At 36.7% G+C, this 15,678-nt stretch overlaps 1 protein-coding gene across 2 annotated transcripts in view; it reads right to left on the bottom strand.

Annotated features, from left to right (window-relative positions):
• The window catches only part of SYNJ2 (synaptojanin 2), a 146,397-nt gene that overhangs the window by 48,956 nt on the left and 81,763 nt on the right, over nt 1–15,678 (bottom strand). For both annotated transcript variants that reach the window (XM_074187923.1, XM_074187922.1), the window contains exons 6-11: nt 13,549–13,610; nt 9,811–9,907; nt 6,206–6,378; nt 5,249–5,330; nt 2,248–2,397; nt 1,982–2,147 (exon numbers count right to left, since the gene is read on the bottom strand). In XM_074187923.1, the coding sequence (XP_074044024.1) occupies nt 1,982–2,147; nt 2,248–2,397; nt 5,249–5,330; nt 6,206–6,378; nt 9,811–9,907; nt 13,549–13,610 (730 nt within the window). The remainder of the gene's footprint in view (nt 1–1,981; nt 2,148–2,247; nt 2,398–5,248; nt 5,331–6,205; nt 6,379–9,810; nt 9,908–13,548; nt 13,611–15,678) is intronic.

Raw genomic sequence — 15,678 nt, 5'->3', positions numbered from 1 at the left:
CTTGCAATTCTAAATCTTGCCATCCTAGGATATTATTAATAGCCTAGACACATATATGTACTCAGATAGTAACTAAATAAATGAAATCTGTTTACCAAGGATGTTTGCTAGGGCCATGGAATAAAGGGAACATGGCACAGTGAAATGAGAAATGATTTTCATATATAAAATATGGATTCCAGGGCTTTTATGATCTTTTCTAACCCTATGGTAGTCATCTTATAGGCCACAAGACCTGGTCTTCTATCCTGATGTAACATTCTTCATCCCAAAGTTCAGACCCTGAAAGAAATCACCCTCTCAGTTCTGGAAGTACCATCCCAGGGACTGTCCTGTCCTGATTGATGAACATGCCATGTAGACCATTATATGTATGTGGAAAACAAGGACTATCTCTATTGACTCCTTAGCATTACTTTGTTCATAGTACGCACTAAACAAAGGCCTACTGATCAACTCCTTGATCACCATCCCCACAATTTCCCAACAAAACAACCCTCCCAGACTATCACTCTCCTAGATATGCTGTCTCTTCCTGCTTCTGCCCTTATATTTCCAGGGTCAAGGGCATAGTACCTGCCCCATAGCAAGTACTTAATAAGTCCTTTTGATTAATTAATGTTGGATAAGAGTAGGCATGGACTATAGACTAGAAGAAGTCTGGTTCCATGGGGAGAGTGAAGACAACAACAGAGAGATCATCCTCACGGTGTTCTGGTACTTCCATGCTGGGAAAAGGACAAGACAATGCCCTCTGGCATATTGGGTAAATCCTCTATGAAGACTTACAAATGTGTGGACAGGAGTTACACAGAAAGAAAAAGCATAAAGTGCCTTCATATCTTAAGATGTGAAAAATGGATTCATGTAAACATGCCTAACTAGTTACATTTATAGAATTCAACTTAAAAAAAACAACATATAAACTCTTCTAGTATATATTTTAGTCCCTACAATAATAACAAAAGGAATCAAACCAACAAAGTAGTGATGAATGGATAGTGAAGTCATTAATAACTTCAGGATTCTAGAGGCATGCTTCCATTCTTTTACTGATTTTGGGAGAAGCAGTGTGTCATAACAGATGCCTAGAGTTAGAAAGTCTTAAGAGTCAGAATGACTTAGTTTCAAATCCTGGCTTTGAAACAACATAATGATATCTGCAGTTGGGGAAGTCAATAAACTCATTCTCCCCAAACAATCTTCTAAAACATTAAGTTGCAAAGAACTAATGGAGCCTGAATACAGATCAAAGCATACTTTTTAAACTTCCTTCATGTCTCTTGGATTTTTATTTATTCTATTTATTTTCTTTTACAACATGACTACTATGGAAATATTTTGTGACTACATATGTATATCAAATTGCTTGTCTTCTCAGTAAGGTGAGAGAGGAAGAAGGGAGAGAATTTGAAACTCAAAATTTTAAAAATGTTGAAAATTGTTTTTATATGTAATTGGAGAAAAATTAAATACTAAATTTTTTAAAAGACAATAAGTTGCAGAGAGTTAATAATAGCTGTTAGTTGGTCTTTTTTCCCCATTTAATCATTCATCGTTGTTAAGAATTTTTCCTACTAGAAGTTCCCTATAGAGATCACAGGTCTGGACCACAAATAAACTCCTGTGTGTTATCTAGGGATTTACTAAAGTCATTGTTGCAATTTAGTCTAATCGCTTGCTACTCAATTCTGGGCCTGGCTTACTATTCTGCCCAATTACTAAAACTAATTAACTGGACCTCTTAAATCAGGTTGCTTATACCTCAAGAAGTCTGATGGTTTTGCTCACTTTCCTTTTATTTTTTCAAAGTTGACTTAACCCTTACCATTGCATTTAGTCACAAGGAGAACTGATTGAGAAGGGTAGCAATAGAGCAGTACCAATCATTAGCAATGCTGGAAAAGAATTCAAAGGAAAATCCTTTTCTTAGAGTTGGTCCCCATCTGCATGTAGATGCAAGAAGCATGTGACTCATTACCTAAAAGTGCTGTGCTGTCCATAAGCATCCTCCCTTTGTCGGCATACTCATCCTTGTAGACATCACCAACCAGCAGCAATTTGATGGCTTCTTGCTTCATTCCATCAAAGAAATTGGACTGGATGGTTCTAGACACAGACCGGGCCCCATCCTTGAGTTTCCCGACCTGCAACAAGCAAGTGTTATGAAGAGGCATGCATGGCATTCCCACTGACTTTGCATTCTTTAAGAGCATGGTCCTGCTGAGCTCTGAGACCACTTCTTACCTTGGCCTTTCCTTCCAGTGCCCGGCTGCCTGTAAAGACTTTGCTCAGGTTGTGACCATTAAGAGACCACATGTTTTTGTATGACTCCACAAAGCGTTCAATAACAGGCTTTGAATTCAATCCCAGGCTCTCCAGTTGTAAGTGAAGAACCTTAATGAAAAATGAATAAAAGGAGAGTGAGACAAGCTCCCATTAAATTCAGCAAATATTTATTAAGTGTAGAGTATTGGTTGAAGTATTAGGAGATACACAAATTTCAGATAAGAAATGATCCTTTTACTCATAAGAGCTTTCAGTCTTGATGGATAAGGCATGTATATAGATAACTCTAACACAGGAGGGAGAGCAAAAGAGAGATTCAAAATGTGGAATTGACAGAACTAGGGTCTGAGCAGAAAGGTCTTTATTTACAGGGGGAATCTGGGAAGCCTCATAGAGAAAATAGCATGAATTGAACTTTTTAAGATAGGGAACTTAATAGTACAATGGACAATAATATGTCAGGCCTGAAGTCAGGAAGACACAAGTTCAAATCTGGTCACAGATACTTACTAGCTTAGCAGTGTGACCCTGGACAACTCTACTTGCCTTAGTTCTCCTTCTATAAAATGAGCTGAAGAAGGAAATGGTAAACTGTTCCTATATCTTTGCCAAGAAAACCCCAAATGGGGTCATGGAGAGTAAAACATGACTGAAATGCCTCAACAACAATGACAACAAAGGAATTCACTAAGTGTTAGGCAACAAAGGTATGGAGGCAGGCAAACAGAATGGCTGGGTCTAACTAAAACACAAAGTCTATGAACAGGAGTAGCATGAGAGAAGACTGGAAAGGTAGGGTGGTACCAAACTGGGAAGACTCTTGAATAACAAGTGAATTTGAAATTCATTTAGCAAAAGTTTGACATGACCCAATCTATCCATGGAAATGATGAGACTGGCAGATATGAAAAAGAGTAGATAGGAAAGAAAAGTTACATTTTGAAACATTTTGCTGGGTGGAAGCATCAGAAATTGAGAATGGCAGTAGATGTGAAGGACATTCGGGAAGTGGAATCAACAGGACTTGAGAGGGAAAAGAAAGGTAATAATAAAATAACAAATAAATAAATGAATAAATGGATAGAGATAAATGAAAAGGTAATAATAAAATAATAAAACTTCAAATATGGAACACTAGTGAATGACACTGTCATAAAAAAAATTAATAAGAAAGGAGAACGGGTTTAGAGGGAAAATAACAAACTCTATTCTGTTCTGCCAAATATTAGAACTGGGATTAGACAATCTGTGATTCAACACTTGACTTAGGTCATATTTATATGAGTGGAATAAAATAGGTAGAAGATTCCAATTTTCTGATTAGGATATTTGGTCAGTTTAGACAGATACACTCCTCTACTTTATAAAACTTAGCAAAACAATAGCTTAATCAGTTGCTGATTTTTAAGTCCATTTAAAAGTGACTGCAATTGAGAGTGCCCAGTTCAAAGTGTAGAATAAGACATGCATTTTCAAGTAGAAAAGACATGGGAATTTGTTTTGTTCGACTAAGTGTATATTTTAATGCATCTATTTTGTTTTCAGGGAGATGGGCAAGTGGGACAGAAGAGGGTAGACAAAGAAAAGATAAAAAGAAAAAAGTGTCAGTGAAACACCTCTTTTTACATGCACAAAAAAAAGAATTGAATAAAAGCCAAAAATAATCATGGATGAACAGGGTAGTTTTAAAAATTATATTGTTGGTGGAGCTGTGAACTCATTCAACCTTTCTGAAGAGCAATTTGGAATTTGCCTAAAGGGCAATAAAAACGTGCATACCCTTTGAACCAGCAATAGCACTGCTGGGTCTATACCTTGAAGAGATCATGAAAAGGGGTAAAAAAATCATTTGTACAAAAAAAATTCATAGTAGCTCTGTTTGTAGTGGCAAAGAATTGAAAATTGAGTGACTGTCCAACAATTAGGGAATGGCTGAACAAATTTGATATATATATATATATATATTATATATATAATATATATATGTATGTATGTATGTATGTATGTATGTATGTATGTATGTTATGGAACAATAGTGTTCCTATTCTTCTATTAGAAACCAAGAGGAATGGGAACTCAGAGAAGCCTGAAAAGACTTGCATGAACTGATACTAAGTGAGATGAGCAGAACCAGAAGAACGTTGTACACCATAACAGCAACATGGTGTTGATGATCAATCTTAATGGATTTGATCAGTTCACCAGTGCAATAATCAAGGACAATTTTAGGGTATCTGAGATGGAGAATACCACCTGTATCCAAATAAAGAATTGTGGAGTTTAAACAAAGGCCAAAGACTATCACCTTTAATTATTTTTTAAAATTATCTTACGTATTATATAAGTTTGCTATCTCTTATATTTTATTTTTTCCTTAAGGATATGATTTTTCTCACAACACATTCAATTTTGATCAATGTATAGCATGAAAATAATGTAAAGAATTTCAAATTGCCTTCTGTGTGTGGAGGAGGGAGGCAAGATTGGGGGGGAAATTATAAAATTCAAAATAGTAAATAAAAAAAATTACATGTTGAATTCAGTATATATTTAAGACAAAAGCTCCCCTATCTACATGATAGAGGTTCATTTTAAAAAATCTCTTTTTTCTGTTCTACTAGATGCATGGAAATACCCATTTTACTTGGTTTGTTCAGAAGAAAGGGGGGAAAGGAAGGAGAGAAAGTAGAAAAGGAAGTAAAATGGATAGATAAGACAGAGCATAAAACCCACAAACTGATATATGGACATGCCTCCATTTCCCAGATAACAGTTACTCTCTTTAAATATCATCAGTCCCTCCCTGAATCCACCCCACTTCTTGCAGTTAGTTGAAAAATCAGATAAATAGGTTTATCTTTATTCAGATCCCAAGGAGCCCAACAATAGCTGCTTTTTTGGTTAGAAGCAAAAAAACACACAGAGAGACCACAAAATCTTAAAAGGACAAGGAACTGACCTCAAGAGCTATAAAGCACTGTACAGTGTTTGTTCGATCCAAACAGTCCAGACAGTTCATTCGCAAGGTACCTTTTTGGAAACTTTGAACAAATGATAAAAAAAAAACAAACCCATAATGGTTACAAAGTTCAGTTTATAGCAGAAGCACAACACAGTCAAATCTGAATGAAAAAAAAAAAAAAAAAGACAAAATCCCTTGCAGTCCTATCATCCCAAACCAGACCCTTGAAAAGTATTCTGGGTAGGGCTTTAGTCACTACTGACATGCTTGAGTAAGAGCTAAGGCATACAAATTAACAGCTTGCTCAATTCCACAGAACCAGTCAAAACCTGGGGTTTCTAGAAAGGAAGATTTTTCATTCTTTACTGCACTGCTAGATTTAGCCATGTGCTTTAATCTAATGAATTCTAATTGTTAAACCTGTTCTTCCAAATGTTAGAACTAGGATCAGACAATCTGTGATTCAACACTTGCAAATCTAAACTGCACATCCATCAAAAATTAGCAACATGCTATTGTATTAAATCTGTTATATAGACTTTTAAAAAATTTGATAGTTATATTTGATAGAAAGTCAGTTTCATAAGTAAATATGGATGTTCCTGTTTGTTATGTCGAAATTCATAATTTTAAAAGATATGTATCTTTCTATAAATTATGTAATTTATATATTTAAATATATTTTGTATGTAACATACATATATAAATACATATATATATTTACATATTTAATATGTCCTTTTAAAGTCACACAGAGGCTAAATGAGAACACTGGATCCCAAAATGTGCTTGCAACTTCTAAGAAATACAATTAGTATGAAGAAAGCCATTCTGAAAGCCAATGGTCCAGAAAACCTAAAGGGTCCTTCTACAAGGCAAACAGAATGTCAATAATCTCTAGTTATAAATTTACAACCCAATTTACAAAAATGAAGCAAGCATTGGGACACTTACCGTGGACTTACGTTCTCCCCCTTGGCGAAAACACCAAATTCATCCCAGTGCAACTTTAACTGAGGCCTCAACAGATTCTCCAGTTTTTCTATCTTTCCTCCTTTGGCAAACTGATGGAAGTCAAAATTTATCATAGGTGTGTCTGTACCATGGAAAGAGGCCCAAAGCAACTTCTGAGGAAGTGGGGTAAGAGAAAAGAAAAAAAGAGATGACTACATAGTTCCATTTATTGCTCAGGATTTTAATGTGGCTAACCACATAAATGGTTAGATTAGGTTAGTCTTAAAGCTCATGAAGGATAAAGTAGTTTATCAGTCCAGTTCCTGAGAAGGAAGTACAGAAGGAAAAATATCGAAGAAAAAGACAACAGCACATGAAAAGCACACTTTTGGAAAGAGAGTAAAGGATCATTTAAAGCAAGCCAGATATGACACTCACCCCTCCTAAGGCCACTATCTGCAGCCCACAGGCAGTAACAAACATCACATTCTCCCCCAGATCTCTATGGCAATAAATAACGTAAGTGAGAAAGGAAACTATTGCTCTATTCTTCAAATAGCACAAGGGCTGCAGGTCCACCAAATATAAAGATGCACTGCAGCTCTATTCATAACAGTTGTTTCCCTGGGAACCATTCACATCGTGAATTCAAAAGGAAGTGTGATGAGCATCTCTGAGCACTGAAAGCTTTAAGATTCTAGAGTTACCCTCTGGGTAGCACCAGGTGGTGATCAATGACATCCCAAGGTGTGGGGGTCCAATAATAAGAGGTATGGGACAGGTGAGACAGCATGGGAAGAGCAACAGGTCTGGTCCTATTCAAAGACCATGAGTTCTAAGTGTTCCTCATCCACCGTCTCTCTTCCCTAGAACAGTTCTTACCGTCCAAACACACTGACTCATAGCAAATGGACAGGCTGTGCTTAGTAGCCAAAGACCCAGAATTACAAAAAGCCCATATATGATCCCAAGGCCACTAAGGCCTTCCTCTAAGTCTTGTAGGTTTTCCATGACAGACTGATACTTAGCATTTGGCCAGTCAAGGAAATACAGAAAGTGAGAGTTGAACGGTACCTTTGAGAATCACTAATTCAATCCTTCATTTTTAAAGATGAGAAAATGAGGCTCTGAGACAGAGGCTGCATAATTATTAGCAGAGTGGAGACAAGAACCCAGTTTCCTGACCCCCAGAGTAGTGTTCTTTGTGCAGCACTGCATCAGCACCTTCAATATCTGATATCAAGATCTCTCCAATATTTCTACCTCCCTCTCACTCATCTTTTCCCAAAAGGAGGGATGATATCTGGAGAGGGCTGATATCTGGACATCCTTGGATTTAAGGAATACTTATACCAGCTGATAAATTCTATAGGTCAAAAATACTGCTGCTTTCCATATAGGAGGAAAAGGAAAAAAAAAGTTTTTTTTTTCTTCGTTAGAAGCAGTATTGCCAATACAAAAAGGAAGGGGGGGGGGGGGGGGAACAGTTCATTTGTTGCTATTAGTAACAAACCAGACAGGAAAAGCAGGTCTGGCCAAATACAATTGGCCACCAGAAAGTCTCTAACGACATAGAAGTCAAAGAACTTTAGAACTGAATGAAATCTTAGAAATCACTTAATTCACCACCCTTATTTTTCAAATGAAGAAACTGAGGCTCAAAGAGATTAAGGAACCTGTCTGGTAACCTTAAATTATCAGACTCCCAGACTAGTGCTAAAATACAACCAGCCGCCAGGCACGGATGGGAGTTTGCAAACAAACCAGGGAAAACATTCAGCCTGGACTCTGCTCCTGTTCCCCAGATGTTGTGATGCCTGTGGTTTCCTTAGAGCTCTATCTTTCTTCCGCTCCCTAATAGAGATTTATTGTCTGTCTTTTCATTGCAAAAAGCTCTCTGCTTGGGTCAACAGAGATTTGTCTTTGGTTTAAAATAAGTCCTGGATTTTTCTTCTCTAGTGAGGAAGTAACTACAAGTAACAGCTGAGGAGGCTGTGTGTTAGATCAAAAAGAGAATATTGAGGTTAAAGACTTGCTACCTGTTGAAACTTCAGAGTCCCTTCTAAGTCTTATATCCTATAATCCTTTTTTTGTTTTTTTTTTTGCAGGGCAATAGAGTAAAGTGGCTTGCCCAAGGTCACACTGCTAAGTGTTAAGTGTCTGAGACTGGATTTGAACCCAGGTCCTCCTGAATCCAGGGCCAATGTTCTTTATATTTTTTTTTAGGTTTTTTCCAAGGCAAATGGGGTTAAATGGCTTGCCCAAGGCCACACAGCTAGGTCATTATTAAGTGTCTCAGACCAGATTTGAACCCAGGTACTCCTGACTCCAGGGCCGGTGCTTTATCCACTGCGCCACCTTCTAATCCACTCCATCACCAAGCTGCCCATCCTATGATCCTACAACTGAATGGGAAGGTTATAGAGCAATAACAAGAATAACTAATACCATAAGGCATTCCTTTTCCTCCTAGAACCACAATAGCCTCTTGGAAGATATAAGGAGAAAAAGGTCTTTATCGTCATCATATTATGACAACAGACAGCCAGGGGTTGGGGGGTGGGGGATTTAAGATGGGTAAAGGAGGAAAATCATCTTTCATGTTCGCATAATGTGGCTTATCCAAGGCTGCCTCCTCTCATCTCATCTCATCTTCCTCCTCTCAGCAGCAGCCCAAGATAGCTTTGCACAAGGGAAGCACTACCATTCAAGGGACCAGTTAGAAGGAGGAGGGTAAGTGTGAATGTCTTAAAGCTTCAGAGAAAGCAACAGGCAACTAAGTCATTTAACTCCAATTCAGAGCCAAGCAAAGATGAACTGCCTTGAGGACACAAATATATGCTTAGTAGCTGCCAAGTGATAGGGCTAGCCTGGACCAGCCCAGAAGAAGAAGGAAAGCAGCCAGAGTTTGGAAGATAGACTATAAACTGCCTAACAGAAGGAAAGGAATAATAAGGCTTATCCTGTGAAAAATCAGTTACCTCTAACTAGGTAACTCAGCTAAGGGTACAACTGGAAATAGAGAAAGGCTCTCTTGTGATACCAGTTCAGAAAAGTTTAGTTTAAATATATTAGTTAACTGAAGAAAGAACTATTAAGAGAGTACACAGCAATTATACCATAAGCTGTCTTAGGTCCCATCTATAGACACACAAAATCAGCTCAGGATTCACTAAGCCTCTGGAAAAAATTAAAGTTTGAATTTAGAGAGCCATTTTTCATATTGTGGAAAAAAAAACTTGGAAAATTCACAAAACAAAATCATTTCTCTCTGAGTTCAAGATGGTTCCATTTTTGTCTCTGCATCCCCTGTGCCCATCTTTGCATGTCAACTTAATAAATGCTTGATAAGTGAATAGATAGTTAAGTAAGTAAGTAAACAGATAGTTAAACAAGAGCTATCCCATCCCACTCTCGTGGGAAATAGGCAAAATTCAAAGGGTATGTATAACCACCTACCTTGTATGAAGATTCGTTCCCACTGTTTGAACTGGAGGGCTGCCTGCCAAATCCCTCTCCCTGGTCCACCCACCCACTGAAGCCCCGCAGTATGGAGGAGCAGAAGGGGAGGCCTTGAGAAGCCAGCAGCTGAACAAAAGTTTTACCTTGAAGGCTCTGTTGAGCACCTCCTCTCCTCCTCTGCTTCCCAACAGGTTAACGATCACTTGCTTTCCATACTGCTCTTTCAGAAGCATCATATGCCTGTAATAGCAGCAGCAGCAGCAGCATGATGATGCCATTTTACCAATGAAATGAGACTAATTGCCCTTCCTCTGGTTGGGAAATGTTCTAGGGTCCTCCAGGACATTAGGACATTACCGTAGGCCCAAAAGAGAGGGTCTAACAGGGGCAAACAGACTCCTCAGAGCAATTGTCAGTGTTATTGGGTTCCATTTTACTCTAAGATACAATAATACAAATGGCATATTTCAGAAATTGTATCAAATATAATTTTAAAAAATGCCATCATAACCAAGTCATCACATGGTAGGGTAATTGATGATTAGGCTTGATATTTGTGGGTTTGGGGATTATTGGGGGGTTTTTATATTGTACTACAAATTTACTAAAATGTTTCAAGTGAATGGGGAGTAGCTGGCTTGAATCTTAATGACTAGGCATTCATAAATGCCAAGTTCATACATGTATAGTCTCCTATGAAGTCTTTGGATAGATTTTTGAAGGACAGTGAATTTGGATTAGAAAAAAAAATTACAGCTTTATTTTCACTAATGAAATTTTGTATTTCCTTCAGTGATGAACGTAGACAAAAACCATTATTTTGAGGTGTTCACAGGTAATCTTGTGAACTACTAAAGAGATCCATGACACAAAAGAGATGAAGAAGCCCTGATAAAGTGGAGAGAAAATTAATCTTGAAGCCAGGCAGAACTGGTTTCAAATTCTGCCTCAGCTCCATCCTAAGGTGATCCCAGGGTCACTTAACCAATCTTCTCAGTGTGCCAGTCAACTCTCTACAGAAGAGGAGAAGCTGCATTAGCTGAGGTAATCTCCTCTGGGGACTTCCTTGATCCAACAGAAATTCCCTAGGTCATTGAAGTCACCACTATCCCTATATTTTTAACTCAAAAAAGATACCAGTGAGACTTTCAACTAGACAATGAAAATAGAGTCAGCTACTAAGGGAGTAAACACAAATATTTGTCTTTTATCATTGGCTTTCTTTTGTAAAAAAAAATAATAATTGAAATTTTAATAAAAGTATCAGGAACATTTTGAGACTCAGAAAAAAATTAAGCTTCCTTTATTCTGGAGCATTTAAATAAGTATAAATGATTGCAAAGCAAGTCATAGTTAAATAGATCTTCATTTCCTACCTTTCTTCTTTCCTTCCTTCCTCCCTCCCTCTTTTTTCCTTTCTTACCTTTTTCATATGAAAAAATTAATAGAATTTTATTATTTATTAATAAGAATTTAATAGGATTTATTAATAGGAAATTAATTTAATAGGACCAATAAGCCAAAAGTTTTATCACTTGGCCAGCTATCCATTCATTGCTGACTCTAAAGATCAAAGAATAGGAAAGATCAAAGATTCCAGGCCCAAAGTCAAAGAAAATGTGTCACTGGCAAACAGCATTGGTGCTGTTTTTTTCCCTTTGGAGGAAGAGGTACTGAGTGTAACTTGGTTATATAAAGTTGTTTAGTGATTAGAGATTTTAGAGAAAGATCATCAATCTTATTTCTGTTCTATGGACTAGGGCATAATTAACATTATCAATAGCAAAATAGGCCCAGACCTTAAAAGACATTGTGGCAATGGCTTTTAAGGCATTTTAACATATAAACACCTCTTCTGATCCTCATGACAACCATTTGAGGCAGCTAAGGTAGATGACCTAGTTCCCATTTTACAGATGAAAAAACTCAGGCTCTGAGAGATTAAAGGATTTGCCTACAGTCACAGGTTGATAAGGACAGACATGAAACTTGAATGCATATATTCTGACTCATATGTATTGTTCTTCCTATGAGGCAATGTTTGCTGTCTTTCAAATGAGGAGTTACTAACAGAGGGTTAAAATGGGCTAAACAGAATAAAGGTGAAAAATGTGAATGTAGCCAGGTCTAACTCTTTCATGACTCACACCTAATAACAACCTTTCCCCATCCACCAAATGAAATAAATCTCTAACAGAGTTCAATAGTACTGGTAAAATTCAAATATCAATATCAAAATATACATACATACATATATATACACACACACACACACACACACACACACACACACACACAGACTACCAAAACAAAAAACTAAAATCCAAAAAAAAAAAATCAAGTTTGATCATGTGAACTTCAAATGAGATAAAAAAAAAACTCTCCATATAAGCACAGATTTTTAAAAGTTCTGTTCTGAGCACTAAAAACATCAAAAGACTGAAAAATTAACAAATCCTGGTCACGTCACCCCAAAGAGTAAAATCTGGAGACATCTTGTCACAATATGCTTAGAAAGGTCTGTACCATTCCAAATGAAAGTTGAAGACTTAAGAAACAATACTCTTCTTCCAGAAATTTATGAAAATATCACAGATTTAGAGCTAGAATGAACTATTGATGACACTGGGTCAAAGCTCCTCATTTTACTGAAAGAGAAACTAAGATGCAGGGAGGGATTTTCCTAGAGTCACAATTATTAAATGTCTATGGTGGGATTTAAGCCCACCTAGGTCTTCAAAACTCCAAGTTCAATGCTGATAGGATATAATGCCTCATATTAAAAGTCCTTCCTTCTAAGATATTTGCTTAGCTCTCTTCAAAAAATTGTGGAGCTTTTGTTTAACATTTTACATTAAATCTGCACTGATCTCTTACCAGTGGGATCAATTAAGCCAGATTCCTCATTTCTCCATTTTAAAATGCTAATTTAAAAAGAGAAACACCTTAATATAGCAAGGATTTAGTTGAATATTTATTGTGCTATAAATTGCTTTCATAATGAAAATGACAACCTTATATTTCATATCCTAAAGGACATTCAGAAAACTCTTTATATGAGTTACCCTTTCAATAGCAACTGCTAACAAATAATAAAGAGATAAGTTTGTTTTCCATTCACAAGTATACCCATGAATGTCAGAGGCAGAAGATGTTCATTCTTGCTGAAGTTCACATGCACATTTACCATAGCAGTACCATGAACTAGAGAATTTAAAAGGTGACAAAAAGATCCCAAAAATAAAAAAATGATGATTTTTTTTTGTTTTGTTTTAGATTTTTGCAAGGTAAGTGACTTGCCCAAGGCCACATCACTAAGGAATTATTAAGTGTCTGAGGCCAGATTTGAACTCAGGTCCTCCTGATTCCAGGGCTAGTACTCTATTTGCTGCAGCACCTATCTGTCCCATTAAAATACTGAGTCTTAAGCAGACTTTGTGAAACCAACCTCTTGTTCTTAAGAAACACAGTACCTAGTAAAAATGTCTTATACAAGAGGCTCTAAATGTGTATTTTTGGTTAGATTATTTCACTACATAGCTAGCTCTTTAAAGCACAATTCTTAGAATTTTATTTGTCTTATTAAAGAAATCTATATAGGTAAATCTTTATCCATTAAAATGAATATACTTGTATTTGCAAAGTACTACTTTATCATTATCATTTGCTTTCTGGGCAATCCTTTGGCAAATAAAATAGTCATTCTGAAAAAAAAAATGAAAACTGAGTCACAGAATAAAGATGTGCTCAAAGTGTCCCTCTGATTCAGTGATAAATCCTGCTTTAGGCCACATAATTCAATGCTATGTTCATTGTCTCTCTAAATGAAGAGGATTAGTGACTATTTTACCAAAAGACAATGTTGGAAAAAAAAGTCTTACCTGTCAAAAGCAGGGGCATTTGCTTCTAGACCTCGGTTAAGTTTCAGATGATGAGAGCCAACCTAAAGGAGAAAAAAAAAGCATACATCAGTCCCAAAAACATTTTTCCTTCTAGGTGTTTCAATTAAATATTCTATAAAATTCAAGACTGGGGAACGGCTGGGTGTTATAGTGAATAGAGGACTGGCCCTGGAGTCAGGAGAACCTGGGTTCAAATCTGATCTCAGACACTTGACACTTACTAGTTGTATGACCTTGGGCAAGTCACCCATTATCTTGCAAAAACAAAAAACAAAAATTCAAGTTTGGGAGGCAAAAGCACTTCTCCCCATGTCTATTTGCCAAAATCCCCTTGACATCCCTTCAATGTCCCTGGTAGGGGAAGGAAGATGGAAGGTAGAGAGTTTTTGACTCTTTCTATGGGCATAGTCCTCTAAGAGACAAAGGTATTGAAACTCAGGTCCTGGAGACCCATTTGCTGTAGATGTATCATCACCCACAAAGAGATTACTTGTATGAGATGTATGATGTAAAAAAGGCAAGAATAATGGTTTATTTGCAAAATTTACAATTTTCAACCATATTATCTCTTCCTTAGAGGAAGAACAAAGATGGATGGACAATAATCTTATAGTCAGGTCTCCAAATGAGGAAATTTTTAGTCCATTATTAGATAAGGAGAAACTATGATCAAAGTATTCTCTTGAAACCAATGCTAAGCGATCCTGCCTAGGGAAAGACAGATTATTTATGGAGGTAAGTTGCCCATTTTGTTCTAATAAGGATGGCCAATCTTTCCCGGAAGTTCTAATTAACATAATGGATTCAACCAATTATTGAGCACCCAAATTATGAAGGGCAAAGAATTGGTACTGTGGAGGATGCAAAACTATTCCTAAGCATGAAGGAATTTCTAAAATTTATAACTTAGTAGAAATGCAGCAATAACTATAATAAAAGATAGAAAATTCATTAACAATGTAAAATTTTTGAGGGAGAGGCTCTTCTTATTTTTCTTTGTAGCCCTGATGCTTATTAGCATGTCTGGCACAGAGTAAGTGATCAATCCGTGACTTTTGACTGATTGCTTGAAAAATACTATAAAAGTCCAGAAAGGAGAAGGATTACTTCTAGTGTGGGTAGTAGGCAGATATAGGGGCGTAGATTTTGAGAGATTATCCCAAGTAGAGGTGATAGCATGCATGAACAAAATATGAAATAAGGAAAACTCTGCAAAGCAGTGGTTTTGCAAAGACCAAGGGCTATTACTTTTAATTTAGGAAAAAAAACTGATATCTTATTGTCTGATCTTGCTGTCTCTTATACTTTATCTTTCTTCCTTAAGGACATGATTTCTCTCTCATCACATTCAATGGATCAATGTATAACATGGAAAAAAGGTAAAGACTGACAAATTGCCTTCTGTGGGGGGTGGCGGGAGGGAAATAAGATCAGGGGAAAAACTGAAAAACTCAAAATAAACAAAATCTTAAAAAAAAAAGCAGTGGTTTTGGGGAAAGGAGAGGAAGAGGACCAGAAAGTAATCTGGTTTATCTGGAATGAAGAACAGTCCTAAAAGAACATCAGGACATCAGGCTGGAAAGGCAGATTAGGAACCAAATCACAGAAGGTTTCAGTGACAGGCTAAGTCATTTCTAGCAAAGAATCAAAGGCTTTGAGCAGTTAGAAGAATTCATCCGAAATGGAAGACTAGAAATAAGGAGGACAATTTTTGAGTTTACTGCAATAATAAATAGTGATGGCAAGAGGCAATAAGTAGAATGGACAGATAAAAAAAATCATCTGCCCATCAATCAGGAGATACCTAACCAAAATTATGATCTACATATGTGATGGAATACTATTGTGCCTCAAGAAATGATGAATCAATTGATTAAGTATTTGCCAGATACCAGCAACCTTACTAAGTGTTGGGGGGATACAAAAAGAGACAAAAAACTAGTCTTTGCCCTCAAGGATCTTATAATTTAAAGAGGATGATTTCAGAGAAGAATTGGATGAACTGATACAGACTAAAGTGAGCAGAACCAGGAAAACAATTTATATAATAATGACAATCCTCTAAAAAACAAAGAACTCTGAAGGAAATTGGATCAACCATGATCAAAG

The sequence above is a fragment of the Macrotis lagotis genome, chromosome 5 (genome assembly GCF_037893015.1).
Source record: "Macrotis lagotis isolate mMagLag1 chromosome 5, bilby.v1.9.chrom.fasta, whole genome shotgun sequence".
NCBI classification, from domain to species: domain Eukaryota; kingdom Metazoa; phylum Chordata; class Mammalia; order Peramelemorphia; family Peramelidae; genus Macrotis; species Macrotis lagotis.
This window is presented reverse-complemented; position numbering and strand designations above follow the sequence as displayed.